At 42.8% G+C, this 25,786-nt stretch overlaps 1 protein-coding gene across 2 annotated transcripts; it reads left to right on the top strand.

The window, feature by feature from the left end:
• The first annotated feature begins 1,419 nt into the window (after positions 1-1,419).
• epha2b (eph receptor A2 b) lies at positions 1,420-25,028 on the top strand. Of its 2 annotated transcripts, none has more exons than XM_078254496.1 (17): positions 1,420-1,577; positions 2,313-2,392; positions 3,910-4,558; positions 15,455-15,610; positions 15,955-16,314; positions 16,691-16,830; positions 17,150-17,321; positions 17,422-17,521; positions 18,212-18,267; positions 18,378-18,503; positions 19,154-19,339; positions 19,513-19,574; positions 19,746-19,955; positions 20,140-20,289; positions 20,434-20,627; positions 21,583-21,738; positions 23,245-25,028. In XM_078254496.1, the coding sequence occupies exons 1-17, from the start codon at positions 1,493-1,495 to the stop codon at positions 23,351-23,353; spliced, it is 2,991 nt and encodes a 996-aa protein (XP_078110622.1). In that variant the 5' UTR covers positions 1,420-1,492; the 3' UTR covers positions 23,354-25,028. The 2 variants fall into 2 exon arrangements, with proteins under 2 accessions (XP_078110622.1, XP_078110621.1); XM_078254495.1 differs by having other exon boundaries at positions 19,154-19,351.
• Positions 25,029-25,786: the final 758 nt, after the last annotated feature.

The raw sequence follows: 25,786 nt of genomic DNA, 5'->3' as shown, positions 1-25,786 counted from the left end.
TCCCCCACTCCCACTCCCACATACCCTCCTGGGACTGAAAAACCAGATTAAACTTTGTTTTGTTCATAATTTGACCACTATCTATCTACAGAGTTGGCGGGGTGCAACATTTTTGGAATATTTCCCATAAATTATGACAGGCTATCAGTAGGCCAGCTGTACTGTTGAATCCTGGTATTCAGAGTTGCTTTTATGCTTATATGAATACATCTCTCTCCGCTTGTCACAATGATTCAACCTCTGTATGTGGGGATGCGCAGAACAAAGAGACGTCAAGTAAAGCAGATCCCGCTTTTTTTCCCCTCCTTGAGTCCATTCAATGTGGCAAACAATTCTAAATCAATATCTCCATGCAAATTATTCTGCAGGCTGCTTTATAGCCAGGTAGGCAAAACTGTAACCAGCCTCATGATACCTTCAAATGTCCCCTGTAAACTCTACTTCTTTTTGATTTAAGGAGAGTGGCTAACGAGTTGGTACTTGAAAGTTACACAGGAAGACAATAGTGCAGATCAGGTCTGCATTTAATGGTTATTTTCATCATCAATTCCCAAATCCCAGGAAGATGTCTTCAAATTGCTTGTCTTCATTTACAGTGAAATAAAAGGAGAGACAAGCAGCAAACCCTCACACGTCAGAAACTGGAACCAGCAAATGTTTGACATGTTTGCTTGATAAATTACTTAAACAATTAATCAATTATGAAAATGATTAGTGATAAATTTTCCATCGATCGACTAATTTACTGGTGGTTTCAACAGTAGCGCAAATTATATTTACACATTTTCTGTGGGATCCACAAATGTTCACATAACTCTTTAGTTCATCTATTGCCATATTCTGTCCCCTTAAAGCAGTATCTCAGGCCTCCCTGGATCATGTATGGCACTTTTTATATAGTGTGAACCCACATAGTAATTTGTTGTTTCTATGAATGCAATAAGGAACAAAAAACCAGAAAATTATTTTTTAAAAAGGTCACTAATTCACCATATTGTCTTAACAATATCATCTTGACCCTGCAGTTGTTGTTTTCACTTTGTCATTGTACAGTTTTGTGTTGACTAATATTAGACACGTAGATGGTTGCTATTTTTTGTTTGTTCAATAGACATGCATCAGGCTGTTTCAACTTGTAAAGCTTGTAGGCTACATGTGCGTTCCCAATGTGTGACAAAGTCCGAAATTTCCGACAGTGCCTGAAGGTTGCAAAAGTTTCTCATGCGCCACCCCCGCACCCTGAAAATACATACCCCCCCCGCCCCACACACACACACACACACACACACACACACACACACACACACACACACACACACACACACACACACACACACAAACACGCACACACACACACACGCACACATTCCAGCAGGCGGAGTCTGTGACGTGCTGGCCCGTTTGTGAATGAGCGAGCTCCGGAGTAGCTCTCACCTCTCAGAGTCGCAGCCAAGGCCAGGAGCGGAGAGCGAGAGGAAGAAAAGTTTGCCAAATGGATTTCTTTACTGGAGTCAGACCTTTATTATTTTCATATGTACTCATTAACGGCATATTAATTACTTTACAGACTAAAGAAGGTGAGTGTCTTTTTTTAAAACGATTTCCCAAAAGTTGACCAGGCTAAATCTTATTTTTGTTTCTTAAGTTTATTGAAGTGAGGCGCGCGTGCCATGCGGGGAACCTCCTTTAAGGAACTTTAAAACCAGGAAACACACTTTCTTAAGCTTGTCACAGTCTTATAGTCTCTCAAAGTCGTATTTTATGAGAACCCTTTATTTATATAAAATGCTTCTCGTTGAAGTTTCGTATTTACTGTATATAATATAATAGAATCACTAGTTGAGAGTGTAGCCTGCATCTGCGCTGCTCTCAACTTTGTAACACCTGCAGGTGAATTCTGGAGAGAACGTGCAATTCGTTTCTGGAAAGTAGTACATTGTAATATTTTTTTCTTCTGTATTAGCCTTTTAATATTGATGTATGCAGTGCTCATTTTACACCCATTTGTGTGACATTCAGAAACTCAGAGTAGGCTACATGAAATAGTATTTCTAGTTATTGCCAAGTAAAAAGCCAGAGTTTTAAACAACTTTTTTTTTTAAACTAAAGAAGGTGATAGTTTTGTTAAATTAGATGAGGTAATTACATCCTGTCAGCTTTGGGGTTATTATGCAGAACATAAAAAAAACTGCCATTTGTAAATGTTCCATGTGCAAATTATCTGGGTCTTTTTAACAAATAGAAGATCATTTCAGTCAAAATTAGTTAAAGGTTTATTCTCATGTACTGACAGTGTTCTCATGTCTCCACAGAAGTGCTTTTGGACATGAGGGCAACAGGAGGTGAACTGGGTTGGTTGACATGGCCCTTAGATCAGGGTGAAAAACCTGGGGTAAGTCACGCTTCTACTTCTCCAGCTCCCACGTTTCCACTCGGAATTTGCCTTAGGATACAGCTACATGGAGAAAATGCACAGGGACAGCCCGGCCGAGTTGAGAGCCTCAAAATGCTAAATATTTGACCATTTGACTTGTGTGGTTAGCCATTCGGTGGGCCTTGTGTGTATACAAGTCAGGTTGCTATAAAATCTGGCAGTTAGAGCCTAATGGTTGCTTGAGTATGGATATGAGAAGGACCCTATTAGGAGCTGTTGCCCTGCAGAGCATGTCTGGGCTACTCCAAAGTTTAGGCAGACAGAATAGCTGTTAGCTCTGAACTGGGAATACTTGTGGCTTCTTGCGGTTTCAAGGCCTCAGCTACAGAATTGTATGTTAGAGAGCAATTAACTTTTAAAACTTGCAGCATGTGGTACCTCTTTTTAGAGGGGGGAGGGGTTATAGATGGAGCCAATCAGTCAGAGCTACCTTTTTTCCTTAAACCAGGGTAGAATGTCTACGTTTAGAGATGCGTCTAGATAATCGCTAGATTATTGCACCCAAATGCTGTGGTTATCTCTTTGCCAGTATACGGGACGCATGTGTGCCTTCTCCCATATTGCGGTTTTAAAGTAATTGACCAGTCAGGCCCATGCAGATTCACTGTAAATAGCCTAATTTAATGTGCTGATGACTCAAAGGCATGTGCAGATGTGCTTCTCACAGTGGCTCACCCAACTTCTAAGAAAGGTTGTACTGCTTAAAATAATCACTTTGACATTCAAGATTCACTTTTTACAGTAATAAGCATCAGGTGTTGTACTTTTCTTCTTTTTTTCTATTCTTTTATTTTTTCAAGTTTTAAAGGCTCCTCATAAAAAATGTTCACCAGATTTTTTAATAGAGGTGTTGGTTCTGCTGTTGAACATTAAGTTTATACATGGAGCCACACACTCAGTTAACAAAGCACATTCCTTTAATTAATAGCACAGTGGCTACATGCGGGGTGCAAACCACAGGCTGTGCCCTGTGGGGGGCCAGTTGTTGCTCAAGAGCCAAGGTTATGTTAAAACATGCTGTCACTTTTTCAAAAATATTTGTGGCAGCATTTAGTATGCGAGGGGAAGATGCCAACAGTAGCGACGGCATGTGAAAGAGTAAATTGGAAATAATTTGGTATCTTTGCAATGCCAGACATGCTTTCTCACACAAAGTCCTTGTGGTTTTTCGATATTGTTATGCTGTAAAGGCTCATAAAGTGGAGTTATCCATGTTGCAGAAATGTGTTATGGCTGTAAAGGATAGTTGAAATATTCAGGGGGGGTAATTAGCAACATGTAGAGCCATGGGTTCCCCTACACACACACTTCTTTTGTTCCCAGGTTCAGATTACAGTGGTTGAATGTGAAGTGCATTGGTGCCCTTTTATTTTTGCCTCCCTTATATAGCCATCAATCAGCCCAGTATGCTTAGGGGCTCCCAGGGGTCAGTGTTCGTACCTCTAACCTTGTTGTTTTGTGTGGTTTTGTTTCAGTGGGAGGTCACCCAGAGGACCCTGAACGGCTCTCAGTTCTATACCTACTCCGTCTGCAATGTTGGGGAACGTGAGCAGGACAACTGGCTGCGCACTACCTTCATCCAGCGGCGTCCAGCGGCATCGCGGGTTTTTGTTGAACTCCAATTCATCGTACGCGATTGCAACTCTTTTGATGCCACCTCGCTGACCTGCAAGGAAACCTTCAACCTCTTCACATCCGAGTCGGATGCAGATGTGGGCACTACCTTCCGCAAGGGCCAGTTTAAGAAAGTGGCCACCATAGCGCCTGACGAAATCACCAGCAAAAATGAACTGCGCATCAACACTGAGACACGAGTGGTGGAAAACCTGTCTCGAAAAGGCTTCTATTTGGCTTTTCAAGACATCGGGGCCTGCGTTGCGCTTCTCTCCACCAGGGTCTACTACAAAACTTGCCCAGCCACAGTGAAAAGCCTTGCATCGTTCCCCGAGACTGTGGCCGGAGGTGAGAACCAGGCGCTGAGGGAAGTGAGCGGGGTGTGCGTGGATAACGCTGTCAGCGAGAAGTTGCCCCGCATCTACTGCACTGTGGATGGGGAGTGGGTGGTACCAGTCGGACAGTGCCAGTGCAAACCAGGCTATGAAGAAGTCAAAGATGCATGTCACGGTAAGGGCATGCTGTTGAATCTTTGGTATTTGGAAATGTCTTTCTGCCCTTAGGCACTTCCTGGTGTAGACCAGGATGCAGTTCCCGTGAGAGTGTGTTTTAAAATGACCATTTGGCATTAGTCATTTAGCTTTATTTTAATAACCATAGACTGTAAAACAAGCCCGTACGGCAGAGTGTGGATATTTATCATAGGTGTTATTATCATTGTTCAGTGGAATTCTCCCCTTGGCTAACATGGCTTCTTTTGCAATGGAAGGAATGTTCAGGCCTACTGGTACATGTCCCGGCATCATTCCTGACCTTAAGCTGATACCTATACAGTTAGGAAATTTGCTTTTGAGTTTCTATGAATTGAAGATGTGCAGTATGGAAATGTTTTTACAAGCCTCGATCATTTGCTTTTGCGATAAAACGATACACCCCTTGTGTCATCAAGACTCAAATTGGGCAGTGATAAGCTAGGAGCTCACATTCAGGTTGCACCTACAGGTTTTTAAACCTGAATGAACAACGTTTTAGTTCTGAAAGGAATTTCTCATAAACCCATTTTGTAGCACAAAACAGTGTGTGCAAATCTTCTTTTATAGTGTTTTATTTTGGTCTTTGAAATCACATATTTAAAAAGCAGGTTAATGAATGTTGGACTCATGTTCAAACACCTAACCTTTCACCATTTTTTGCTTAGTTCATAACTTACAGCAGGTGATTTCCTGCTCATTTTATTATCATCTGTTCTCTTATCTTAATGTGGGTGTGCTACGTAGTCCGTCCTTTGATTTGGTTGCTATGGCGTTGTTGTGTTTTAAGTCCTGCAAAGAAGGCTTTTATTGTTGTGGGGAGGGCTGTCATAATGACAGAAAGTGATCAAAGAGGCCGGAAGGCTACTGTACTGTGATGGATTAGCATCTTCAAGGCTGATGGAAGGGGGGGGGGGGGGGGGCAGGAGGAAGCTTCTGAGCCTCACTGACTTTGTTCATCTCAAGCATCACAGAAAACCGAGGCCCTCCTCTCCGCATCCATCTCCCCCTCTTCCCTCTCAGTTTTCATGAGTTTACTGAGCCTCAGCTTTGGGGTGTATTGTGTGTCTCCAGCAGTGTATGTGAACATACAACACAAGCTGGTATGCAAGGGCCTGTTGAGATCTGTTCCATGACAGAACACCTAAAGACTCCCAGCAAGTACTCCTCCACTTTTCCTGCAGCTCTTGTTTACATGCACACACACACACACACACACACACACACACACACACACACACACACACACACACACACACACACACACACACACAGGTATATGAATACCCTTTAATCACACTCTGGAACACAAACCTTGGACTGCAGTGGTAAATCCACATGCAGCCTGTTTATAATAGATTTGCTTTCCCACTTAGTTTCCCTCCCATTGGCAACAGACCGATAAAAGTGATGAAGTTTTCTGTCAGTACATCATTTTTAGCTGTGGGAAAGTGCCAGGTAAGATGATTAGGGAGGAGGAGGAGGAGAGGCAGGAAGGAGTGAAAGAAAAGTCATACAAAAGCGACAAGGAGGTTGTGTTTAGCGGAGGGGTGTGATTTTAAAACAGAGAGAGATGAGGAATGGAATGCAAAGGTAAGCGAACAATGAAGCACTGTGTTTCCACCGTGAGGCTGTAGAAGCCTCCTCCACCTCCACCTCCTCTCCCTTGGTTGGTACATTCCTGATCCGTTAGCAGTTTGCTGAGGAGGAACCTCCCAACATTACTCTAGACCTGTAGAATTCCCAGGGGAGGGGAAGAGCAGCTCCGGGTCAAGCCCTCACATAAAGATGACTAAACAAAGGAAACCCCCCAAAACTACCGAGATGAAGTCAAATTAGAGGCCAGAGACACATAAGGGCAGTTGTAGATAAAAGGTGGAAATGAATCACAGGGTTGCAGTGCATGGCCAAGATGTATGGTTCGAAGGGCTTTAAGTGGAATCTCATACAGACACACAGTTAATCATTCTCCGTATTTTTTTTCTGTATTGCGTGCCGTTTCGGGGAGAAACCACGAAACTTCAATTGTGGTCTTTTTTCTGACTTGGGTTGAAATTTTCCATGTTCAGTGATGTGTTCACTCAGTTTTATGACTCCTCGGCCCCGTGGGACCTGTTAAAGTAGAAATCTGTGACTTTATCTGGTTTTTATCTTCGTCTCCTCATCAGCGCTTACCGCGGTGGTGTTTTTGGCTCAGAGATCACTCATCTGTCAAGCTGTATTTTCTAGGATCTTTTTTTCCCCCCTTAAAATCTGATTGAGGTTACTGTAGGTGGTGTGTGGTGCTCTTCTGCTGGTGGCCGTCATTGCTCATGTCAACTACAGAGTCCGTCTTTCGGACAAACAAACTCAGTTTGGAGCAGCAAATGCAAAAGCTTTTATGAACTGGTTGTAAATCATATCGGGAAGCAGTGAGCACAAAAGAGACTTTTGTTTTTTATGAAAGCATTAGACTTCTATAAAAGAGAATTATTTTGGCTCTCAAAATGCATCGACATCAATTATAAAATTAATCCGAACTAGAGTAAGCACAGTGAAAGCTGCTCACAAGATTTTTTTTTTTTTTTTTTACATTACATGTCATTTAGCTGACACTTTTAGCCAAAGTGACTTCCAACTAAGTGCTTTCAACCTTGAAGGTGCAAACTCCAGACAACAAGTAGTAAGTGCAAGTACATTAGCTTTAAATAAGCAAAACTACAAAGAGCCATTTTTATTGCCACTATCCACACAAGTACGATGAAGGCCTGATGAAGATGGGCTTGTTATCTTTCAAATTAATTACTTTCTTGTTTATACTCTTTTTGTGTATTTTCTTTTATTCTCCCCTACCCTCTCCTACTGCTGTATCATCTTACTGTATGCAGCACTAAAACTTCATATTCTTATTTTTTTATTCTAATAAAATGCAAAGGCAAATCTTTCTCTGGTGGAAGAAGTATTCAAACATGTAAAAAACATGTTTTACTTTAGTAAAAGTACACAAGTATTATCAATATTATACTTAAAGTTTAAAAATTAAAAATATTCTATGAAGTAAAAATACTTATGCAGACTGGCTCCTATCAGAGCATTATACTTTTATGTATTATTGGATTAGTACTAATGAAGCAGCATTTTCATTTTGTTGCTGGTTTATAAGATAATTTTGTATACTGGTAATTTAATCTATACCAATGGGTTATATAAATAAATAAATGTATTTTTGAAAACCTTAATCTGTATTACTGTACTGTTGGTACAATAGTTACTGCAATTGAATACAGTAGAAGCACAAAGCAGCATACAATATAGGTCCAAGTACCTCAAAACTATAATTAAACAAAAGTATTTGAGTAATGGTAGTCATTTTTTATGACTGAAAATACATTTAGTGAATAACAATGACGTTTAACATGGTGGAAGCAGCTTTGAGTGTGTGGATAATTTAAGTCATTTGGCACCTGCTTTAGATCAGGATGTTGTTCGTCAATCTCCTTAGTGAGAAAATAAACATTTTTTATTTTAATTCTGGGAAAAAAATCTTAACATTTTACCAATTAAGTGGTTAGATTTTAAATCGCCAGCGGCGCTGCAGGTTTCCACTTGTGACTCAACGTTGACATTAACAGTTCTCCTCTGTTGTCACCCCCTTCCTTACCCATAATCCTCCCTGGCACAATGGAAGTGCATACCATGTGTCACCCCACAAAGGACCACAGGCTGCCCTGGCTGGTCCTCGGGATTGTGTGTAACCGTTCAGGTCCACACCTCATCAGCCGCTCTAAAGCCTCAACAAATAAGACTTAATCCCGCATTATGGTTTCCACAAAGCCGCATATAAAAAGGGAGGCACAATGTGACATATTTGGACAGCTGAGGGCAGTTTTGGTGTCTTGGTGAAAAATGGCGACTCGGTGGAACAACTGTCCACTGAGTTCCAGTAAAGTTTTATCATTCCTCTCGCCAAAGAGGTTCCAGTAAAACATTTTCCCTCTCCCCCTCCTTTCCCCTCCGCCCATGTCTCCAAACTCATCCTCAGCTGACGTAACAAACAGTGACTAAGTTGCAGTTGTGTGACAGCGTGCTGTGGTGAGTGATTTGTATGGGTAGTAATTGACTTGGGTGTGTTTGTGCTTTTTAAGTGAAGTAACTACTGGTTCTGCATGCTTCTTTGCCTTTGTGCAATCTCTTTTGTCGTCCTCTACCTCTCTCCCCACATCCTGCCTGTCCCTGAAGAGCCTTTCTATTTTAGCCTCAATTTTTCCACCTCTCGTCTTATATTTATTTGATGGACTCTTATCTCAACAAACGATTCCTGTCAATTTTACAGTTCTTAATGCAATTTACTCAGATCGTACACGTATACTGTCCCAAGTATAACAAACTGACAAAAAGTGTTTCCCTCGTATGTTGTGTTCTTGTTGTCTGTAAAATCACAGAGCGACTGTTGTTGCAAAGACTGTTGTTTTTGGCTGGTGTGCGGGTCATGAATATGACACCAATAGAGTTTAAACATCCCGTTTCACACGGCCCTGATGGGACTATTTAGACCGTGTACAGTTTTCTTCTTTCTCACTGGTAAATACATTTCTCCCCGGCTGACTCTTAAAGATAAATAGAGGCTAAATTTGAACAATGCTGCCAATCGGGTAGTTTTTAGTGGAGAAGGAGAGAGAAAAAAACAACTGGCCCTTATCACATATTGGTTAAGGCACACACATTTAGTGAAGGTGAAATGTAAATTTCAGCTTTTGTTTTTGTTGATTAACTTTATGATAGGATTTTAAGATTTGGAACACTGATTGTTCACTTGGAAATACATCCTGCAGAAAGCTAAAGATCAAGTGATTCATGGCCAATAATCTTTAAATCTGCTTGTACCTGGAGTCAACCGGTTCATCACCACCCCAAACCTTTTAAGACCAAAGTCTTGTGCAAGTTCAGCTTATCTGATGAAGAGTGTACAAAGATATGTGAACACAACACCACACCTCAGGTTCTCAGGGATTTGATTTAGCTGGCTTATGGTGGAGTTCACATAGTAATATTGTTATCTCTGACTGCTGGATAATGCCCAGATTGAAATGTTCTGCTCTACCAAATTCTCTTGGTTCTTTATCCGTGTAGCCAGTCTCAGAAATAAATAAAAAAAAAGTTGTAATCTACACACATCGGACAAAGCTGCTAATTTATATGCACGGGCTGGATATAACCTTTTTTCTTCCACGGCTCTTGAAAGCCACCGTGATTACTTTTGAATTTGGGGATTCCTTAGATCTCATGCCAACGTAGCGTCTGCCTAGCGGGCTGAACTTGAGGGAGTTGGTTAGATAATGGAGGGACTCTGATGGCACTTTCAAGTGGTGTCTTGCACCGTCTTGTTGGGCCACATTTGGAGTGAACAGAATACTGGCAATTACTGCAAACAAGATGACGGGAAATGTAGCAAAGGGTAGATTTGGTGGCCCCCAGGTCTCTTTAATGTGGATTAGTGCTAATCGTACTGTTGTGGTTTAAGTGTGATCAGTGTGTTGGTTGAGCCTTTGAGCTGTCTAACTGTGTAGAACACACTCAGTATCAACTTTTTGATATTTTACCTTTTGGATGCACTAGGTACTGACTGCATTGTTTATAGTGAAGACCGACTTGTTAATGTGAACAACAGAGGGTTTACTTTGCTAGCATATACTGTAGCAAGAATGGAGGATAAAAATATGGTCGCAGACACGGTTAAGCCAAACATTTTTGGTCTTAGCACAAAATTTGTTTAAAACTGCATTACTGCATCTGTTTTTGGCACAACTTCTCAGATATTATCACCTTATGAAGTTGATATGGCAAACTTGTTAGCAAACAGTAATGTTAGCTCCTTACACATCCAGCAGACGCAAGGCAACATATGCATTCATTTTTAGTTTTGTTTCTGGTCACCTGGCGCTCTTAAGTCCAACAGTCACTCTTCTTTAAGCTCTGGTTTGGTCTCTACCAAAAATATCTGGTTCTCTATCTTGCTAGATGTTAAAATATGTTCAGCTAGCTGCTAATTGTGTTGATTAAAGTTTGCAAACTGGACAACCAAAAGAATGCATGCTAAGAGGCTAAAAAGTTCTGTAAAGCTGAGGGCAACTGCTAATAATTTGTGGGTTTATCTCTTCAAGAGGCACCTTTCACATTATTTGATCTACTGCAAAAATAAAACATAATTGCTTTATGCAGCTTTAACCTAGGTTGGTTACTTTAAATATCAATTTCAACCTATTTAAATTCAGTCTCATTTAGTTTGTTAATGTCTGCCCTTAGTCGAATAACTGAGCCTCTGCGATTGTTGGCTTTTTAGTATGTGTGTGTGTTGGTTTGCGATGGGGACATTGGGACATATTTCCTCTTGGTGACATTCCTGAGCCTGGGGGCTGTGTGTGTCTGTGTATGTATGTGTGTGTTGTAATGGGGGAGTCCAGAGCAATGTGAAGCACATTGTATTGTACTGCTCATGTGTGAGGTCAGCACTTTCCTTCCACCATGTCAGTCAGTCATTCTCCCCCAGCACCACACACCAGACACACCCACCCTTCACTGCTAACAGGACAAGCTAGCAGCGGAAACCGGAGGTCACCTAATCCCTCGGTGACTCCCCGACCCGTTGGCTCAGGGCTTTTCATTGTCACTCCACGCTGAGCGGCCTCGCTCAGCCACTTTCCATTTTGTTCCCCTGACTGATAAGTCATTTTGTTTATTGGTGCATTTGGTCCCATTTTGGCCACTTCCCCTAACCAGGAAGCAGACGGTTGTCGGTATGCAGTGTGACCTGTTGGCTTGGCATGGTGTAGTTAAATGGTGTTCTGTTTGACACCTGGCTGTCTAGATTTGGCCAGCAACATGGAGAAACGTGGCCAAATGACCATGACTGCAGTCCAACTGAGGCCTCTGGAAGCTGTCGGTGACTTTCATGTCAGCCAGGATTGGTTACTTCAAAGTACTACTTTACTTTAGACCATGTCGAGTATGTTTTGGGCCTCCTTGACTCCACTTGTCACTGCCTGTATCCCTCCTCCTGTTGTGGACCGAGAGAGTGAGAGGAGAAAGGGGATCAGGGAATATATTGTGTTTGTTAACAACCCCAGATGAAAGCCTGAGTGCAATAGTAAAACAGATGTAATGCCCTTACAGCTGCTCCATTGGTCGGCTAATCCTTTTGACTAATGTTCCCCTCCCTCCCACACGCACACACTTCCATCAGCCCCTACACCTTTACTGCCCCCTGCTCCCCCCTCAGTGACCCCTGGCTCATGTTACCCGATCACCTCCCCCATCAGAGACCCCCATTGTTCCACCACAACCCGACTCCCCCAAAATGCTAATGACATGTTGTCACCCTGCATACAAACAAAATGACATGACATATTGCAATTATGGGTCTGACCAACTCAGGAATGAAAATAGGGCGGTGGGGAGGAGAAGTTAAATAGATGAGAGAACAGACAATGCAAGGACTTCATCGGCTCCAGATATGTTTGGGGAGCTGCCCTGATAAAGATCTAGACATTATATATATTTCTTATGGATTTCTTTTTCCAAGATGTTTTTTGTTGACTGGCCGTACTTCTGAATTTAACCTCCCTCCTCCTGAGACAAGCCACCGGCTGCTGCTGCTGCTGAAACTCTTTCTCCCTCCTCCTCACTGTGAGCATGTGTTTGTTTTACTTGGCCACTGACTCCCTGTAAGCCATGCACAGTTTAACTCACAACTACCCTGAGGCAGACATGACCTTTCTGCCTTTTTAAAAAACCCAGCGCCGGACTCGATTGTAAGGAGCCCCCCTACCACTTACTCCTCCAGTCCTGAGGGCGATTTCTGCTGTCAAGCCACCATGTTACCCATTCATCCATCTATCCGACCATGCATTCATCACTGTCGCCATCTCATCCATCTTAACTTCTGCCAAAAAAACGGGAGGGGAGCCCTTGGGGGCTTCCACTCCAGAGCCACTCTGGGTCCCAGAATGTAACAGGCCCCTGCACTCACTCTCAATAAACAAACACAGAGCCACTCAAGGCACACGGGGCCTCTCAAATGACAAACAGTTCCTTGCTCTGTAGCAATAGGGATGTAAAAAAAAAAAATTGCCGGTCTTAGTTTCTCAGATGTTTTAAGTCAGAAAAGGCTGAGAGACTTTTGTTTATGGGAGAGAAAGCATTCATCCCAGGAGCCCCCCAACGCCCCCACCCTCCCCCTTGGTTTTAGTGCCCACGTTCATGTCGGGTCAAAACATTTTGGTTTCCTTTTTGGTTATTATTCTGTCTCAGGACTCTAGTAGTCTCGGCACAGGGTCTTCATTTGGTCACGCTCCCCTGTGTTTCCATTCTTTGATTGGCTGCTTTAGGAAGGAAGGCTGCATCAGCCTCTCACTTCCTGCTTCCTGTTGTGTCCAGCAACAATTCAAAGCCACCCCCTCCACCTTCTCTGTGGAACTAAGAAGTTTCCTCTCTCACCGGACTTTGCTCTTTTGTCGAGGAATCCTACCTCAGCAGAGCGTCATCTAGTTTCATTTACTGTCTTTGTTACTCATATATTCAAGAAACACAAACTGGAGAACTGGGCTGAAACTGAAGCTGCAGTGAAGCTGCTCTGCTATAGGCCTACTGTTGGGTGGTGTGCAATGGAATGCATCTTGATTATAGAGGCGGCTCACAGTGTAAAGCCATCATCTCCGCAGACCACGATGCATTGCAGCATGCACTGTAGCGCCAAAAAGAGGCTAGTCCTCCTCTATTCAGTTGCCATGTGGCATTTTGGCTATTCCCATCTGCAATGCTTGTGTGTGTATGTTTTTTTCTTTCAGCACTTGAGTGGCATGGCATTCTCCTTGCCTGCTGGTCAGTGGCGAATAGCAATGTTAATGGGTTAGCTGGGAGCCTTTTTTAGTGAGGACTGGAAGGAGAGAAAGGAGGGGAGGAAGGAATTTGGGGATTACGAGGAGGAGAGGTAGGGTAATGAATTGGGGTTTGAGGCAGCAGCTGTTCCCCCTTCTCAATGGAAGAGTTCACCCTGGCCTGTCTTTTCTTTCCCCCCTCTTTTCTTCAGTCCTCAGCAGGATACAGTATTCCTCACTTTCTTTCTTGAACCTTCTGTCCCTTCATAGCACCTCTCTCCTGCCTCGCCCAACCTTTGCCTCATTCGCGTTAATGAGTAGCAGTGGCTGTTAGTGAAACAGCTGGCCAAGACAATGCTGTCTTCAGGGAAGGATTGAGTATGTATGTCGAGTATGTTTCTTTCCACCATTGTCATGCTCTTCAGTTAGGTTAAAACACACCTCTTCACCGCAGTTCTGCCAAAACTCGGTAAACCGCAATGACAGAAAAAGCTGAATTGGAGTCGGAAGAGAAACTCATGGTCAATCGAGCAAATCCCCTTGATATGACTTAAATGGAGTGAGAGCCTTGCGCTTTTCGTCTTGTGTGTGGTCACTTGTGGCTTCCAAATGAACTTCATTCAAGTGAACCACAGTGAAAGGCAGCCATAGACCGAGACAGTATCTCTTAGTGAATCTGATATTGTCTTTGTCCTTGGTTCTGCTTTTCAATTTGCTTCTGTTGGAATCTGACATCGAAACTGTTTGCCTCGGTCACTGGCATGAACTTTAATCTCTCACACATGATTCATTTCATGTCCTCTTTCTAGGTTGTCTGATCTCTCTCTTGCCATACTCTTCTTCATTTCCCTCCTTTCTTTCTTTTCTCTCTTGTGTCTTTCTTCTTCTGTTGTCCTTTGGCCGTCATCTTGGCTCTCATTTGCATTGTCAACATCTCATGACATCTGTCATGAGCTATTTAAACGCTCCAGGCAAATTACTTGTGTGTGTGTGTGTGTGTGTGTGTGTGTGTGTGTCTGAATTGACTTGGCAGAGGGACATGAACAGGTGACAGGCAGTGGACATAATCCCTCTTCTGATGTCAGATTTATCCATGTGTTCACGGCTGTGCTTTGCATACATGTATGTGTATTTTGTGCATACATAGGGGGGTGTGTGCGCGCAGTGCATACATTTATGTGTGTGTGTGGATGAATGTGTGATGGTGCGAGGACATGAGCAGCAGCCATTGGAATGCTCTTGCAGAGTTAAAGGGGGGCCATCTCATTTTCACTCTCCTTTATGGCGCACTCTCTCCAGAATTTCACACCGTATTAAGTTCCTATTTCACCACCGCTACGCACAGTTGGATCCTCTACCTGGATTTCTTTATTCCGAGTTGGACGTGTGAAATTGGGTGTCATCTTATCTAGGCGATACAGTTTCAAAAGTCTGCATGTGGGTCTCTGAAAGAAAAAAAATAGAATGGACTGCTGAGTGCAAACGGATGCTCTGCTTTGGGCTGCTTCACATCTATTTCTTCCCACTTTGCCTTAATTCACAGCATTGAAGACTGACTTACTGTCGTGGAATGTGGGAAGACTGGTTGTGTGTGTTGTAAGAGAGACAGTAAGAAAGAAGCATCAGAAGGGGTTTGGTAGTTTGAAAAGTAAAGAGTAGGAATGCCGGCTAGGCAGGGAGTTTTTGTTTCATGGTTGGGTTCATCTGAACAGCGTTTTAGTTGGAATGGACAGTGTTTTAATAAGTAGAGTCAACACTTGCAGAGCCTTGCTTCTTGTTTTATCTCCCATAACACTGTCACTCATATCTCAGTCTACATCTAACATTTAGCCTTGACATAATAACACGTCCACTCAACCTTGTTCTGTTCTGCGCAACGTGAAAAGTTCATTGCACAACTGATCTTTCAAAGAGACTCGAATGATCTGGAGAAACTGGCTATGCACTGTGTCATATGGGATGTTGCCTGAAGTCACTATTGTCCTTGTTCACCTGCTCATGCAAATGTGTTTCTGTGTTTGCAGAATGTCAGCCTGGCTTCTTCAAAGCTGTAGCATCCGGTGACAAGTGTGAACTGTGTCCTGCCAACACCCAGAGGCTCGGCTCTGGGGCTTTGTTTTGTCCCTGCATGGATGGCTTCTACCGGGCCCCAACTGACCCATCTACTGGACCCTGCTCAGGTAACGAGTCCCTTTGATCTCTAATGAGAACCTTGAAATAAGAACATTGAGAAATATTGGCTGCCAATGAGCTTCAAAGTAATTCCGTTTCCACATGTGACTTTTGTTTTAACACTACAGAATGTGCACGGATGAAATATTCTTTTCTTGTTGCACTTTCTCTGCACATATGAAAATTTGGTTTGAATAAAAATATCAGAATCCTGAATTTTAGGACATTATCTTTTTTACCTTCTAATGTTACTGTAATCTCAGAAAGGAATACCCCACATTTTGATTCCTGTTTTTCTTCTTCCCTGCTTCTATTTACCATTCCATATCCTTTCCCAATCTGTGTTCATCAGGCCTCCCCTCTGCCCCACGAGACCTTGTGGCCACCACCACCCAGCTCTCTGCAGGAAAACTCCTCCTCACCTGGAGCCCGCCTGAAGACACCGGAGGTCGAATCGACATCACCTACAGCATTGAATGCCAACGCTGTGAGGGCATTGTGTGCCAGCCCTGCGGAGAGAAAATCCGCTACGAGCCGGCCAGCACGGGCCTGACCGACACCAAGGTTTCAGTGAGCGAGTTGGATGCTCACCTCAACTACACGTTCATTGTGGAGGCACATAGCGGTGTGTCGCTGTTTGCTAGTCAGGCAACGCCACAGGCTTATAGACCCCCATCCACCAGCGCTCTAACTACATCACTACACTACACAGGTGAGTGCTGCTGAAATGAGGCAGTGGAGTGATGCTATGTGCTGCAGTAATGACAGGTGCTATCTGTGAGGAAGTGACAGCTCTGCAAGTCGAATTGTTCTGCAGGAGTAAGATTAAATGAACTTAACTAGTTAACTTAGGTCCAGGACTCTAATTTACCATGGATCTCGAACTGCAGATCAAGCCGTCTGAGTCAGGTGAAGATCTGTTTGAAAATGATTCTCCTCAAACCATGATATTCCCGCAGCAGTCAGACCAAACTTGCCAGCAGAGCCACTTGTGCTCAGTGGTGCACATGCCTTTTTTTACTCAGCTGTATTTTATGAGGTTTTCACATCCCAAAGATACTGAAGTATTCTCTACCCTGTGTCCTCAGACCCCCCCAAGATTACCATGATGCGACTGGTTGAGAGGACCTCCACCAGCTTGTCCCTTTCCTGGGACGTATCCCCCCGACCACGGGTGCCTAACACACAAGTCCGGCCCATCCGCTATGAACTTACCTTCCGCAAGAAGGTGCGTCACTCCTGTGTATTCTCCTGCTATGTGTTACAATTAAAGAGTATATTCTTCATTTATCACTGTACAAATTTAAAGCTGCTTCTAAGATATTAAATTTAAATGACAAATGGACGAGCATCACTTTAAGACCAGATCTCCTGATCTGATCATCATGAGTTAAATATACATTTCATGGTACAGGAAAGAGCACTTGTCACCATTAATGTCTAAATGTATCACTCTAACATAAATGCTAAAATTAAATCTGTGGCCTCCATTTTCAACATTAACATTGGTTCTTTTACTGAATTTCCCCCTGATCTCCCTTCCTCAGGATGATAACCTGGATATGACTACCTACATCGTGCTCATACTGGAGAAGAATTCTGTGCAGATCAACGATCTGGCCCCGGGTACGGCCTACCTGTTCAGGGTGCAGGCCCTCAGCAGCGATGGCAGCCCTGGAGGCTCCAGCATAGAGGAACAGTTTGAGACCTCATCTGAAGGTACAGAGGAGAAGTACCATGGAAAAAGTTTCACAAGCTTTGTTCAATAATGGGATCTCTCTGATCTGTGTCTTATGTTTTCTTTACTTGCCTTTTTCAGGACGCCTTACTCAAAACAACCCGGCAGTCATTTTCGGCGCAGCAGTCGGAGGAGCGGCCATGTTGTTCGTAGTGGTCGTGATCCTGTTCCTACGCAGACGGTCAGTAACCGCCCCCCTCTGCTGCTCTGCCTTTCTTTCTATCTTGTTACTCAGTCAGAATGCAGCCTCCTTCACTGGCTTCCTCTCTCATTCTTCTGCCTTTCCTTTGTGGGGCCTCCAAGTGGCCTTTGCATTCACTCTCCTCTCACCTCTCTTTCTCTCTTTCTTTAGCCAACTTTCTCTTTCTCTTTATCTGGATCTGTGTCCCAGCACTCACTGGGGAAGAATTTGCGTCGAATGTGCCTTGTCATTGCTAAATGGTTATATTCTAGTGAGTGTTCGGCCCTTTGAAAGGAAATTGGTCCGGGGTGGTACATTGTTGGAGATAAGAGGTGCTTGGTTCTTTTTGTACTAGACCGCAGGCACTTTGTAAAGGTGACCTGGGCCTGTACTTTAGCAGACTGTGGTCCGTCTGTCCACCTCCCTCCCGCCTGCTTGTCTGTCTTTCAGTCTTTAAATCGGCTTGGCAAACACAGTCTATCTTCAGCCTTTATCAAAGGGCAGCCTTTGTATGAATGGACGCATTGCACCAGTGTCGGGATCCTTTCGAAAGCCTTAGAACGTCTTGAAAAATGATTACTAAAGTTGCTATGTGCTATTGATATTAGGCAAATGATATAAAGACACATGTCAATTTGTTCATGGAAAGTGGGATATTCATTTGCAGATGGGTTTTATCTTTTCATTCAGGAAAAGAAACTCTAACTCCAGGCAAGGGCCAGAGGACACCTACTTCTCCAGCTCAGGTAGACAAAAAAGCTCTCATGTCTTTATCTCACTTTATTTAATTAATTAATTAATTAATTAAATTTTATTAACATAAAACAATTTCTTGTTTTGTTTTTTTCTCTCACAGAGCAATTGAAGCCTCTGAAGACCTACGTGGATCCACACACATACGAGGACCCCAACGTAGCCGTCCTGAAGTTTGCCACTGAAATCCACCCAAGCCACATAACCAAACAGAAAGTCATAGGAGCTGGTGAGTGACAACCCTGCTGAGACAATCTGCTGTGGGGCTTAACTCTGAGATGTTGAAAGATTTTCCCAATCCCCAAATTCGCTGTTTATATTGTGCATTTTCCACAGTTTAGCAGGCTGACTGACAGTGGTTACTTTAGCGAGATTAACATCTATCTGGCTGAGTTCTTACACAACAAGTTGAGACATTTTGTTGTGAGGCAACTCTTGGCTGTGGCATCTATATGTTTTGGCATGAACAATTGCACAAAAAGTGTTGCAGAAGCAGTATTTTGGAAGGAGATCAGAGCACCTTTCCCGGGCCCTGCCCAGATCTTTTATTCGTGGTACGTTTATTCAAGAGAGACCACCTTTACCCTTTGAATCAACATACACCCCCCCCCCGCCCTTCTCTTCATGTGACAGCTGATTCCCATGCTTCCACACCACAGGCCATCCACCTATTATACAACATAGGCTTTCTCTCAACATCCAGCCAGAACACACCTCTGTGAGAGAGCCTCAGGCAAAACAGCCGCAGAGATATCCTTATTTTCACTCTGTTGCACAGCTAACCCCCGCAGCTAGAAACATGAGAAGACGTATTAAACGCACATTCACCTAATAGCCCTTTTCTAAAGCAATCGTCCCATTGATGTTGTTTTCCTGCAGGGGAGTTCGGTGAGGTGTACCGCGGCATTCTGAAGGTGCCGGCGAGGAAAGAGGTGGCAGTTGCTATCAAGACGCTGAAGCCAGGCTACACGGAGAAGCAGAGGCAGGACTTTCTAAGCGAGGCCTCCATCATGGGCCAGTTTTCTCACCAGAACATTATTCGCTTGGAGGGGGTGGTCACCAAATGTAAGGATTTCTGTGAGTTTTGTTACATTTTTTTTTTTTTTTTATCTCACATTTTTGTATGTTTTTGGGCCAGTTCAGGGACATGATTTGTTCTTTTGTGTGTGTGTGTGTGTGTGTGTGTGTGTGTGTGTTTGTGTGTGTGTGTGTGTGTGTGTGTGTGTGTGTGCGCGCAGTCAAACATGCCATGATTGTTACTGAATACATGGAGAACGGAGCACTGGACAGGTATCTTAAGGTAAGTACACCACATACGATACACAATATTTGCTAATTGGAAAAGTAGATCTGTATCTAGATACATTTTTGGGCCATGCAATCTGTTTTGTCATTTACTGTTCTATCCTCTGTTTCTGTTTCTTTTTGTTTTGGTCACAAAAATGAATCTGTGTTGGTTTTCTCCCATCAGGACCACGATGGCGAGTTTCCTTCCTTCCAGCTGGTAGGTATGCTGCGCGGCATCGCTGCAGGCATGAAGTACCTCTCAGACATGAGCTACGTCCACCGTGACTTAGCTGCCCGCAACATCCTTGTCAACAACACCTTGGAGTGTAAAGTGTCAGACTTCGGCCTGTCCCGGGTGCTGGAGGACGATCCTGAAGGGACGTACACCACAAGTGTAAGTAGATATGGGACTTCCTGTTAGCTTAAAGCTAAAAAAGTCTCATCATCATTCCAACCTCAGTCACGTCATTGCAAGGTGCAGCATGGTGTCTAAGGGCAGCAACGTTGGTTTTGAGATTCTTGTGTCCTTTTTTTTTTGTGTTCCTCTGTCTCTAACTTGAAGCTTTTTTCCTGAACAGGGAGGTAAGATCCCCATTCGCTGGACGGCTCCTGAGGCAATAGCGTACAGAAAGTTCACCTCAGCCAGCGACGTGTGGAGTTTTGGCATCGTCATGTGGGAGGTCATGGCCTTTGGCGAAAGGCCTTACTGGGACATGAGTAACCATGAGGTAAGTTTTAGTGTTTACAGCAAATTTTTTTTTGCTGGGGTTTTTTTTTTATGTCAAAAGACATTTTTTAGAAATGTCAACACAGATTTGAAGAAACCCAACAGTGAGAAAGATCTAATTAGTCACCTGAAAAACTTCCTGCAGGTGATGAAGGCTATCAACGAGGCTTTTAGGCTGCCTGCGCCGATGGACTGTCCGTCAACTGTTTATCAGCTGATGCTGCAGTGCTGGCTCCAGGATCGCTCCAAGAGGCCGCGCTTTGGAGACATCGTCAACCTGCTGGACAAGCTGCTGCGGAGCCCAGACTCCCTGAAGACCATTGCAGACTTCGACCCACGGTAAGATTTTCCATTCTGGTTATTTCTGGTATTTATTTATGTGGCATAAAACCCTGATAATAAGCACCCAAAGTCGTGCGGTCTCCTCCAGGAACCTTTCTTAACTTTAGAAAGAGCCCTTTTAACCTAAAAAGAAACAACAGTATTTATAATTGTTATTTTTTTAACGATTAGGCCTCTGCAAAAGGACGTGGTCTGAGATAGTGTAAAAACATTTACAACAACTCTGACAGGAAAAACCTCAAATGCTGAAATTTCATTTTAAAGGTCAGCAAGATTAAGACTTGTCTTTGTACTTACATTGATAGTTTTTTTGTTGATAGTAGAGATAAAGACAAGAAATAAGGGGATATATAGAGGGGCTACGGCATGCAGGCTGGAATCAAACCAGGGACATTATGATGATAATCTGGTATCATCTCGTCCATACCCCAGTCTTGTCTGCCCCTGACTGACTTGGAAACTTGACTTGGACTTGTCTCCAGTGTCTTATGGACTTGTCCTGGATCTGTTTAAAAAAAACTTAAACACAGCAGCTCCCCATTTACTTCAAGTCAGAAATGGGCTGGGTATTTAGGGTAGTTTGGGGAAGAAAGGGAATAGCTTTAAGATGTTCTACTTAAACCATTAAAAAGACATGCTGACACCTTGCCTGCCAGGCTAATGAAAGAAACGTGTGCACTCCTGGCAGGGGATTACTAAAGCTCTGCTGTATGTGATTGTGTGCATAAATGAATATTTCCCCTTTTTGTGAGGGAACATCAAAGCCAGAAACGGTGAGAAAGGACAAAAGGATGTCAAGCTCATATCTTTATCGGCTCTCGCCCTAACTGCTCCAACTGGTTTTTTATCACCAACTGGTTTCCTGCACAGTAATTACAGTCCTCAGTCAGCTGCCTTTTGTTGTGGGAAAGCCTGTTTATTATTATTTGGATCTACTTTTCTTTGCATGCAGCATATCCATCCGCCTTCCAAGCACCAGCGGCTCGGACGGTTCCCCCTTCAGGTCGGTGTCTGAGTGGCTGGAGTCCATCAAGATGAGTCAGTACAGTGAGAACTTCACCTGCGCTGGGGTCGTCACCATGGACCATGTCCTGCAGATGAAGAATGAGTAAGTGGGACATGACTTCAGATTTGGTAACGCCACATAATAAGTTTCAATCTATTTATTTTATTTACTTGTTAAGTATGTTTTTGGCAAAGAAGAGGAACATTTCATTGTCAAATTATGTCATAAAATATAACCGTCATGTTGCACAAAGATGTTTTCCTCCCAAGATGAAGCATGTTACGGACCACACACCCCCATACCCCCCAACCAGCAGTTTGTTTGTTTTTCTAAAAATGTGTTTTTCAACAACCAACAGAACAGTTTGCGAACAATATTATAGCCAACCTCAGTTACAACTTGAGAAATGTTTTTTAGATGGAAAAAGTAATGGAGGGAAGGAGAAGGAGTGGGCTCATTTGTGGTAGGCTGGTGGTGGTGGCCTGTGGTCGCTACAGTCCTTATTCTTCTTTCCTTTCTCCAATCCCCCTCTCTCTCACACTCACACACACACACACACACACACACACACACACACACACACTAGCTGCAGGCAGCACTTTTGCTCGAGCCCCGAAACCACCAGTTTTGCCTGTTTAGGGCAAAGGCCTTTTGTGGCTTCTTCATCATTAAAGGAGGGGAGGAAGAGGAGAGAATAGCCCATGGAGCAGGAGCAGCTAGAGGGGATTAAGGAACTGAAATAGATGGATGACATTTGAATCCCCATAGTGGGTATATTTGTACTTCTAGAAAGATTGAAGAGGTGCGCTCAGAATGTACCCCCTGAACTTCTCACAGGGTAGTTTAAGGCAATTGGATCTTCTCAGATGTGTGGGAGCGTTAAGGGGGCAATTTAATGAAATGGACTCAACCTTTTGGGAAAAAAGGCTTGCACATAATAGAAGGTTGTTTTGGGGCAATAATGAGGGCCAGAGTTTTCCCTAACCGCATGACCAGCCAATATGACCCCCCCGGTGCCATGGAATACATTTATCAGTTGGTCTTGCTCATTATTTAGGAAGATGGGAAGACTGTAAAGCAGACGACAAACCCCTTTGAAGTATTTGTCATACAGAATGGTGTGATTTCATGGCCCCATGTTTCCATCTCAGGGCATCTGGTAGCACTCTTGGAAAACCAGCAGTTATTTACGACCCACCCTCTGCTTGCCAGACAAATGATTCATGGTCAACAGGGAGAATCCTCGTTAAGTAATTAAGGCTGTAATTAAGGCTTTGACTTTGGGCTGCTGTGTTTCAGAGCTTTTGCAGGTTTGCATCATGTGCTCTTGGAGAGCGAAACCCCCAGTTATCTTTTTAATGTCGAAAATAAACTAAAATATTTGGCAGATTACTGAGTTGGAACACACCCCACCTTGCTGTGCTGGTTCAGCCATCGAGCTAGACATGAATGGAGTCGAGGCTGGCATTTTAGCATGTTGGATGAGTCAGTGATTACTAAAAGGCTTGAGAGCCACAAAGGATGTGCGTGAAAAGTGTTGGAACAAGTCCAAAGTTTAAATCCATGTGCAGCTCCTCTTATATTTTGTCACGTCTCTTTCTTTTACAGGGATATTAAGAACATTGGGGTGAGGCTGCCTGGTCATTTAAAAAGAATTGCCTACAGCATCTTGGGTTTAAAGGACCAGACCAGCTCCCTGAGTGTCTTTGCAGTGTGATCCTGACAACGAAGGGAATTAAATCCGGGCACTGAAGCAGGCAGACTTTGAACTCTAAGCTGAGCTGGAGAAATCTGCAGGCACGGCCTTGGATCGGCAGGACCAAGAGAACTGCGCCATCCGTTGGGGCCGACTGAAATCAGACTGACTTACTGTACATTTTTGATTTCTTCATCTTATCCACACAGGAATTGAGCAAATATACAAAAATAGACATATCACGTAGACTGTATATTTTAGATATCTATTTTTTTTTATCCATGTCTTCTGTACAGTTACAATTCATTGCTCATGCATTTCTTTTTTTTCTCCTTCATCTCACATTCCTGTTTCATAAAAAATCAACAAACAAGCCAGTTCTGGGAGCGGCTTCAACTTTACAAAATTGCAGCCTGAGCGTGTTGCATCCAGTATCAAACAAACAAGAGAAGCACAGTCATTGTGATAGAGTGGGAGCAGTGGAGCCTAGCCCTGGCTCAGGTTGTGGTTGGTGCTGATGTCACGGCGTCTCCCTTTAATTGGCACTTTGGTCCATTTCCTGTCAGACAAATGAGGATGGAGCGTTGACACGGCTGAAATGAGCTTGAGCTGGCCCAAAGGTAAAGAGACATTCTTGCGTAGGTGTATAAACACAGATGGACCTGGTGTTGTTACTGGCCTTCTGCTTGCTCTGTGCAGAAATTAAGCGATGATCATATAAGTGATGTTATATGAAAAAAGAGAGGATATATATTAGGTACTCTTTGTGTACAGATTACCAAAAACATTGGGATTACAATTTATAATGTAGCACTTAGATCGTGAATCTCATGATCTCTTAGTTTGTTTCAGAATTGCAGGAAAAGGGCGATTACACACAAAATCCTGAACAAAAAAAAGATATATATAAAAAAATAAGTTTCAATTAGAAAGCAATCCATCTGTTGTGTGTAGCATGTAATGAAGAGGGAGAGGGTGAAGTTTGCCAAAAATGTAAATGCCCTGGGGAAAAAAAGATTTAATGAGTGATTGTTGTGGTTGAGATGATTTCATACTAAATAGTTTGGTTTGCAATTTCAATGTCTAATTTAGTTTTGTAGAATTTTTACAAATATCCATTCATGAGCTCGTTCCAGACATTCAAAGACATTTTTGTGGAACATTAGCCGGAGTTTGCTTCTGTCTGTTTTAATGAAGCAGCTCTCCAGTGTAGTGAGAAGTGTATAGTGGACAGTTTCCCTCTGTGCTCTTAATTGAAGACTGCAAATGATTGTGTTACTGATGTACACCTTCCTTTTACTTGAATTTCTACTGTATTTGTATCCATGATTCTATTGTAGCTGATCGATCCATCTTTGGAAAAGGGATTTTTTTTATTTTGTTATTACTCTGGTTTACTGGTTGCAATTACATTTTGTATGATTTCACTATTACTATAATACCAAACTGGTTATTTTTTTAAGTTCCAATCACTTTCCAAAGCAATGTCTCCTACCTTTGCTGCCTTTCCAAACACTTTGAGAGTTCCTCCATCAAAAAGCAAACTCTTTCCTTTTTGCCTGTTATTTTATACTGTATTTAATAGCCTATTTATTTTTTACTTTTATTTATTTATGCTGATAAACACTGAGCTGGGATTATAATTGAAGGTTGTGCTCTCATTCTCAATAATAATAAATTTAAAAAAGCTCTGTCACTTTTTTTTTTTTTTTTTTTCCCTCAATTATTCAAACCTGAGATTGCCTTCATTGCAATTGTGTAGCAATGGAGTCTTACATTGCTTTTGGCAAAGCCTGCTGTATGATTGATGCTAAACAGAGCAGAGGAATGCTTTATTTGTTTTAAACGGTGCCAGGATGTTTATACTTCCACCTGGATATCCTTATAATGCTGCTGGATGTTTTAATTCCAGAGTTGGAACCTATAATAAACATGTGAGTGCTTCATTATCTACAGTGGTGGAATGTAACTAAAATACGTAATGAATTACTCAAGTACTGTACTTAAATACAAATTCAAGGTAATATAACTTTATGCTTCTACTCCTCTACATTGTGTGCTTTTTACGCCACTACATTTGACAACTATACTTAATTTTCTGATAAACTGAAGGATTAAGTGTTTCTTTATGCATTTCTCCCACTTCTTAAAGGTATACTATGTAGAAGGACACACACACACACACACACACACTGTACAAAACCCATTTCTTTGTCAGCAATTACTAAGAAAAATGTTTTGTTAGATTTATATTCTCTAATCAAATCAACCAGATATTAAATAGTGAGACAAAATTAATCTTGAAAAAAAATCTGATGTTTGTATTAATTATACAGAGACTGTGATCTGCCTTGGCTGGGAAATGACCTGCCGCCTGACACCACATTTTCTTCTCCCATTAACTCTTCTGTTGCATTACAGTCGAAGTGGGACGTGAGAAATTCAGCCTCAGAA

The sequence above is a fragment of the Sander vitreus genome, chromosome 7 (assembly GCF_031162955.1).
Source record: "Sander vitreus isolate 19-12246 chromosome 7, sanVit1, whole genome shotgun sequence".
NCBI lineage: Eukaryota > Metazoa > Chordata > Actinopteri > Perciformes > Percidae > Sander > Sander vitreus.
This window is presented reverse-complemented; position numbering and strand designations above follow the sequence as displayed.

Bases quoted from the DNA above. Each gene is read 5' to 3' on its own strand.
- epha2b (XM_078254495.1), top strand. From the start codon at position 1,493: ATGGATTTCTTTACTGGAGTCAGACCTTTATTATTTTCATATGTACTC. The intron at 18,504-19,153 runs GTGAGTGACAAC...GTTTTCCTGCAG, and splicing joins ACAGAAAGTCATAGGAGCTG to GGGAGTTCGGTGAGGTGTAC. The intron at 20,290-20,433 runs GTAAGTTTTAGT...AACTTCCTGCAG, and splicing joins GGGACATGAGTAACCATGAG to GTGATGAAGGCTATCAACGA.